General features: G+C 41.5%; 1 protein-coding gene across 6 annotated transcripts; it reads right to left on the bottom strand.

Moving 5' to 3' along the window:
- Positions 1 to 844: 844 nt before the first annotated feature.
- znf131 (zinc finger protein 131) lies at positions 845 to 8002 on the bottom strand. 6 transcript variants are annotated; one of them, XM_054731558.2, is made up of 10 exons: positions 7880 to 7987; positions 6589 to 6739; positions 6256 to 6357; positions 4791 to 4935; positions 4615 to 4723; positions 4363 to 4527; positions 4198 to 4263; positions 3885 to 4116; positions 2771 to 2901; positions 845 to 1783 (listed from the first exon to the last, which is right to left on the bottom strand). In XM_054731558.2, the coding sequence occupies exons 2-10, from the start codon at positions 6716 to 6718 to the stop codon at positions 1289 to 1291; spliced, it is 1575 nt and encodes a 524-aa protein (XP_054587533.2). In that variant the 5' UTR covers positions 6719 to 6739; positions 7880 to 7987; the 3' UTR covers positions 845 to 1288. The 6 variants fall into 6 exon arrangements, with proteins under 6 accessions (XP_054587533.2, XP_054587534.2, XP_054587531.2 ...); XM_054731559.2 differs by having other exon boundaries at positions 4207 to 4263; XM_054731556.2 differs by adding an exon at positions 7647 to 7679 and having other exon boundaries at positions 3885 to 4263; positions 7880 to 7983.

The raw sequence follows: 8002 nt of genomic DNA, 5'->3' as shown, positions 1-8002 counted from the left end.
ATAACCCCTTCGTGTCCAATCAACAGTTACATCTCCGTAGCAGGCCATTATCTGCGCCAAGCTGTGTTTTTATAACTCTAACCGGTTAAAAACAACGGAAATCTCAGGCCACGCGCTGGAATTAATCTTACTTGAGAGAGAACGTTATCTTCACGGGACCGCTGAGACCGTGTTTACCGACTTCGCTGCCAAATCCATCCCCGCTCACACCCGGTGACGTTGGGCGCACACTGGCTCTGCAATAGCTGCTCCTCACCGGCTCAGACTGTTGTCAAGGAAATCCGTTTGACAGACGGGCGGATCGACCAATCAGCGGTGACGCAAGGAGGACGCTGGGCTTTGGGTGTCCAATCAGAGAAAATATTTAGGACCGATTCAGATCGGTACCACGGGAGCTGTCCAACGCAGCGTGAGAGGAGCGGGACGCAGCGGCGAACCAAACCTGCAAGTTTCACGAACAAGTGTTCCAGTCAGGAGAGGTTCAGCCAGGGGTCAGGGGACTAGGCGGGAACACAGCTGATTTATTATTAAAACTGACAATTTACAGAGGGTCAACGCTGACTCTATTTAATATATATATATATATATATATATATGAAAAATCAGAGCAGAAACAAAGGTGTTGCATTTATATTTTTGTGGAGTGTGTGTAGTGTGTATATATATATATATACACACACATATATATATATACACACACACATATATATACATTTATACATACATATATATATATATATATACATACATATATACACATATATATGTATATGTGTATGTATGTATATGTGTATATGTATATATATCTTTCAAACAGCAGCAAACTGACAAAAAGACAACCCCATTCTGAAAACAATTTAATTTCATAGCTGCAACATTACCAAATGAACCTGGAAGGCAGTGTGAAAATAAAATTTAAAGAAACTTCAGAGCAGCATACAGACATATTTGTACAATTGTAGAAGCAAGTGATCCAAGTGCATGGAACTAAGCAGTAAGGAAGGAGTTCAAATAAGTTCATGAATTTGAAAACGCTCAAACTGCTTTTAAATAAATACGACTTTAATAAGAAATGTCGCATCTCCAAACCTTCAGAGACAAAGGAGAAAACGTGACATTCAGAGACAGAAGGACAAGTTGAGGTGATAATCCAGAGTCCCCACATGCAGGATTCAGTATGAAGATAAGGTGTCTGTGGCAAGAATATTTAGCTGCTCAATACTGGAAGAATCTTGTGCAAATAAGCCAAAACATCTCGCAGTCCCATACAACTGATTGCTTTGTTTCATCAAGGTTCACCACCTCGCTGTCCATCTACTTCCACCCGAGAGTTCACCACTTGCTGCCCATCAACTTCAGCTGTGGTCACATGCACAACCTGGATCTGCAACCCCGCCCGTTTCAATCTCTCCAAGTCCTCCTCGCACATCCCTCCCACTTCTCCTTCCTCCACCACGAGCGTCGTAGCATCCTCCATTTCCACCACGTTTACGGGCTCCACCGTGACATGTTCGACCTGGATGCCGTCCTCCAACAGGACCGTTTCCGCCCCCTCTATGTTCTGCGAGGCGATGGCGAGGGCAGCAGACGCAGCAGAGTCTGTGATGATGAGCTGCTCAGCTGACTTTCCCTCAATGGAATGGACGTCTTTGAGGTGGGTCTTGAGCTCTTTGGCGTGGGTGAACCACATGTCACACACAGTGCAGTGGTTGGGCTTGTCTCCGGTGTGGCACATGAGATGTTCTTTGAACTGATCCCAACTGTTGAAGATGCTGCTGCACACCTAAAGGACGTAGATGTTTTTTTAAGGTCATCAAAAAAAAGAAAGAAAGTGAAAGACTCAGAAGATCATTTCATAGCATCTCCATTTTGGTCTAGGCAGGCAAACAGAAAACTACATGAATCAAATTCCTTTCCCTAAATTAGCGATGGGTACCGAATTCGGTACTTTTTAAGGTACCGACCAAATTCCATAGTACCGACCGAGCACCGATTCACGTCGTTTGAAACGGTGCCTCGTTTCGGTACCCGTCCTTCATAACGAGAACTTGCCTAGACAGCTGCTCATGCGTAAGAGCGTTATGTCGTTGGTCGCTGCGAGCGAGTTGTAAACAGAGCAGCATGGTAGAAAGAACGCACGCTAAAGTTTGGGTCCACTTCACTAAATGCGACGGGTGATTGGGTGAAGACGAAACCAGCGACAATGATCTAAGTGTGAGGCATCATCGTTTTAATCTGCTCCAGCAGCTAAATAAACAGTTTAAGATAACGTTAGCTTGGTATGTTAGCTTACATTGCCACCATTGTTATCAGCTAATGGTGCGTTCGCTTTCTCCTCGGAAATTCTAACTTCCCAGTAGGAAAAATCAAATGAAAAAGGACAGCAAAAGGAATGAAGAAACACAGTAAATTTAGTTCACAGTAAAGATGTTTGCTTCAGTTTAATTATCAGCTTATAAAACTACAAGGACGATGTTAAAATACAAACTGTTGTATGTTATTTATCGTGATATTTATCAAATATGGTTATATATTGAGAAAAATATATATTTAATTATAAAAGAGAATTAAAATAACAAACACTCAAAAGTATCGAAAATTGGTACCGTTAAGTACCGGTATCGATTCGTAGGTACCAGGAATTAGTACCGGATCGATTCAAATGTCAAAGGTACCCATCCCTACCCTAAATTAACCAATATTTTAACATTAGGGAAAGAAAATGATAGCAATAAATCGACATAGCAGGATGATTTCTAAACAGCTGTACCTGGCATTCATACAGCTTCTTGCGTCCTTTTTTGGCTCCTACCCCATTCTGACAGGCTGCCATGTGACACTTCAGCGTACTGTTTCTGGAAAATCGCTCATGACAGTCTGGACACTCATAAGGCTTTTCACCTAAAAAGCATAAAAGACAGACATGTTAATGAGACATTTCCTATTTCCAAGGGGTTTCTCTGCACGCAACTGGAAAGCGCTAGGACCAGTCAGAAAAACGTGACATATTTTTATCACTATGGCAACCACTTAACGAGGCAGTCCACCATACACAGTTGAAGCAAAGGCAGAATTTTTTGAATTAAACGACTCATGTAAAAAAAAAAAAAGGCTCAAGTCTAAATCGTTTAGTTGATGCCGAAGCCGTTCTTGAGCCGACGCCAGCTTTGTTGTTTCTCCATCACAGATCTAGTGTTAAGGTTGGTTTATGCTTGACACGTCCACGAGGTTCGCACGGCTCCGCGCGGCAAAATTGCGTCATTTTAACGACCACGCCCCTCCACCACGCCTCCACATGGCCCAAAATTTCCGCACCGCGCACCTAGGAAATTTTCTAACCACGCGGACGGTCGGACACGGAAGAACATGGCGGACTGGCAAGAACTAGTATGGCAGAGGTTCGTAAATACAGACAGTTGTATGATTCAGCTCTCAGAGATCACCGTGATCAACATGTTGTTAATAATTCTTGGAGAGAAATGGCTCGCACTGTCAGAAAAGACGAGGACACTGTTAAAAAAAGCTGGAATGTTGTTGTTAACAACAGTAATTTTTACTTCTACTATGGTGTAGTGTTGGATGCATGCCGTAGAGCTCCATGCTGCCCCCTACAGTTTGGGAGAATATTGGCTCACCGCAGAGACAAGCCGCGTGAACCATAAACGCTGTGAGTTGTGAAGCGCGTTCTATCCGCGAGCCGCATCACCAAGCGGAAAGTAAATGCATCAAGCATAAACCAAGCTTTAAGACCAACCAAACGTAGAGCGCCATGATTGACAAGACACAAAGCTGCTCAGGCCAGTGGTAGCTTGTCTAGATTTTTAGGCTAATTCACAATTAGACATAAAACAAAATTCAGAGTAACTTTTTTTTTTTTAACTCACCAGTGTGCTTCCGTAAATGTTCCTTGAAGTGACCAAAGTGGTCAAAGTGTTTCAGACAGTGTTCACAAACATGCACTTTCTTCTGGGGTTTCGGGCTGTTTCGCGACAGTTCTTCTGAGTCAAAATGAAACGTGTTGACGTGCTGCTTCAGGGCGCCCTCCCGTGTGTAGGCCCTCCCACAGTGGCTGCACACATGTGGCTTCTCCACTGAGCCCAGGTGAGTTTTTAAGTGCTGTTTGAGGTGATAGTATAATTTAAAACTGCGATCACATTTGCTGCAGCGAAACATATTGTCAACTTGGGAGATTTGGACCTCGACGACCTCAACATTCTCCAGGACCCTCGAGGCCGTCACGGTTTCCTCCTGGTACAGAACCTCCTGCAGAGCACAGAAACAAATTTGAACAAAATGGTTTAAGTATTATGGTCACAACTACTAAAATGAATAAATTGTGTTCCTTCGGTTTCTTATCATCACCTGTAAAGCTGGCTCTCCCTGCTGATATTTGCTCGTTATGTCAGCCAGAAGAGCCAGAGCAGAATCCTCTGAGTCAGCCTGAGCAGTCTTGTCTGCTTCATGAACCTCCTCCATCCCAGAATGCTCCACTTCAATGGACCCTTCTTCCACTACATCAACCTCCACCTACAAGGTAGTACATTTTTTTTTATTTTAAACATAAAGTAAAGAAAGGGAATTTTACTCATTGGGATCAATTATAAACACACTGACCGGCGCTCCTTCCATGTTTGGCAGGGTTTCTGTAATCACACTGGATGTCTCGGCAATTTTCCTCTTTTTCCATTTGCCCCTCACAGACGCAGATGAGTTGGCATTCACCCTACAGGAGGTGGAATTTTTAAGTTCTGGGTAATCTTTACAGATCAAAAGACATGAATAAATCTTACCTATTGTTAAGGGCTTTAAGTGCTTCCTCCATTTGTAGATATTCAGCAGCCTTCCACACATCACTGGCCTCTTCCTCTCCTGCTATAGCTAGCGTGGCTGTGTAGGTAAACTCCATCAGCTGGCAAAAGGCGGTGTTGCTCACTCCTGAAAAATGATTTAGAATTTTTTTAGCTACCGGTTGTTAATATTTTCATATATTTTACCACTTAAAGGGACTTTACGGAGTTTTGAATTTTTATGCTCGCGATTGCCCCCTCAGGCCAAAAGCGTAACGGCAGCTTCAATAGTAGGCTCGTGCACGAGGCGCGCATGCTGTACGTGCACACTCCTTAACGAAAATAACAGCTGAGACAGTCCCTCGTGTGTGTGTGTGTGTGTGTGTGTGTGTGTATGTGGCCCGGAGGACAGGAGAACGTGCAGCTAATTAATTAAATAGTTTGGTTCTGTACCTTTCTCTTCAGCACAGCCGACAAAGGTTTATGATGGGTCAGTCCTCCTGCATGCTCAGATCATTCCCTTCCCTTGCTTGAAAAATTGTTCCAAAATGAAAGTTGAACCCACATCTTTTTTATCTGTGAATTCAATGCCGTTCGGCGAGTCTCAAATAAAAATTTTGGCATCTTACTGTAAAAAAATATGCCATTAATGTAAAAAAGAAACTTTAAATAAAATATGTTCACATCCAGAATCAAACCCAGGTCTTCTGCATGGGAGTCAGACATCTTACAAGGTGAGCTACACTCTAGTAACATTCACAGTATCTGTAACTTTTATATCCTTGATGACAGCTGAAACAACGTCAAACCAAAGAACGGTTCGGAGTGAAAATGGCTATTTTGTTGCTAATTTGCAGGAAATATCTAGAAGAAAGTTCTACAGAAAGTAGCTAAGGGTCCTCAGAAATGTAGCTAGCTTTGTCACTAGGCGTTAGGAACAGCGACAAAGTGGCACTGCCTCTCTCTCTGCTGCTAAAGCTACGGATAGCAAATGCTACGGGCGATGCCTGAGCGTGAACGCGCATGAAGCAGCCTGCTCGACCCGAGCATCTCTCTTTTTCTGTGATTTTACAGAAAAACAGGCAATCACAGTAAAAATGCCAGGGCTCATTCTACAGGACCAGGGCATTGCAGGAGAATGTATGAAGAAGACATTTATTATTTCTATACATGTTTTGGCTGTCAGACTTCCATAATGCCCCTTTAAGAGAAGTGGTGTAAGTTTACTAAGTTTCGTTAGATGACACTTAAAAAAGTAACAGGAACAAAAACAAGCATGCGAGCTCTTCCGTAAGTTGACATATTTATGATAAAATAACTTTCTGTATTGAGATACACGAGATCCAAAATGATCTTTACTCATTGCCACCATAACTTTGTCCACCAGAGAGCACTAATCTCCACCCACACTTTCTACAATCTGCTTCCACCTTGATGAATGAACAGGCTTGAATGAAATATTTTGTACCTTCTATCTCCACCAGAGGTTCCTGAGTAAAATCCTGGAAGAATTTGTGGAAAAACTGACTACACGCTGCCAACACTGCTTTATGGGCTCTGAACTGACGTCCTGCAATAAAACAAAAGAACTGATTACATTCATTTTAGTCATTTGGGAGCTTCACAAAAGTTGTGTTTCTTGACACATTACTCAAACATTCTCACAACGACTCTCAAGAGAATTATTTGTTTCATTTACATATCGCCAAACACTTTGCAAGAGAAAAGTAAGTTTCCACAATTTATCATCCGAGTTGTTCAGATTGATGGGGTGGATCGAAATAACATGAGTTGTATTTACCATCCACTATAAGAGTGATGTCTGTAAACTGGTCTAGCTGGCGTTGTTCATTGAGTTTTTCCATCATGACTTTGTAAAGCTCTGGGTACTGGCTGCCTCCATTAACCTCCACCTCTGTCCCCACCTCCATGTTTCACCTGGTATTTTTCTGCTGAAACAGGAAAACATACACATTTTAAAATTAAATAAGCAATGCCAAATAAATAAAATAAATATGAACATCAGAAAATTTAATTCCCTGCTTTTGCAACAGATATTTCATCTTTGTGTACATGCTGACCGCAAACATCTGTTTACCTGTGGAATACTTTTATCAGACATGTCATTATATAAATGTTTATATTGTTTTAACTCTTGTCATATTTATATGTAAATGGGACACCCATTTGTATTTAAATTATTTTCTACATGAAGAAAACAAACAGCTGTCACTTTCTAACGTGACTACAGTTCAAACTAAAATTAAACTGCAATTTGAATAACACTTCCTGTCAAACCGAAAAAGGATATATGCCAAAATTTTAATGCTTTTTAGTGAAAAATAAAACTGACCTTGGATACTTTATTTAATCAAAACTTTATTGACATAAACACTTTCTCTATATAAGCCCCGGATAAAATAAAAATAAAATTGGAAGAGGTAAAATAGTATAACATTTGTAAAAAAAAAAAAAAAAAAAAAAAAACATATAACACATTTCTATCACAGAGGACACAAGATGAGCAGGCATGTAGTTTGTAATATATTGACGAGATCGATGGCTAACACATCAGTGATTTACGCTGCATCACGCTTAAAGCGGAGAAACGCGTTGATTGAAACTGTTTTCTATTAATAAAACTAAATCCATCAATGGCAAAACCCCCTTAACGTGAAATATCCTCATAAAACTGCAGACCTAAACCTCGACACATGACTCTCGCTGAAGGCTTCACGAGCTAGCTGTAGCTCAGGTCCGTGTTTGCTAACCAAGCATCCACAAAATCCCGCTCCATACAAAAACAAAGTTTATTATTTCAAAAGCCCAACGAGAACAGACCACTGAAACTTAACGTACCAGAAGAAGAAACCCAGTGAAACCATCTCCATCCTGTAATAACAAGAAAATAAATGCTACACAAGCCCATGGTGATACTCCTTACAGGCCTCTTAGCATGCTAGCCATTTCGCGTTTTGGCCATCAACATTACGTCATCAAACGGCGCATTAAAATATACTTTTCCCAGACATATTTACTGATTGTAACCGTTCTAGGACAAAGAATAAGTTAGAAACTATCGATAAACATACCTTAAGTTTGGCTACACGATTTCACAAAATTGTTATGCGATATTATTCCCCACGACGCCGTTCTACCCTCGTCTCTCCAAAAAGGGCGCTAGTTCAACCCACCCCCCCAGGCCTCCGATTCCC

Source organism: Nothobranchius furzeri, chromosome 17 (genome assembly GCF_043380555.1).
Source record: "Nothobranchius furzeri strain GRZ-AD chromosome 17, NfurGRZ-RIMD1, whole genome shotgun sequence".
NCBI lineage: Eukaryota > Metazoa > Chordata > Actinopteri > Cyprinodontiformes > Nothobranchiidae > Nothobranchius > Nothobranchius furzeri.
The sequence above is the reverse complement of the archived record's forward strand: the minus strand, read 5'-3'. Positions and strand labels throughout refer to the sequence as shown.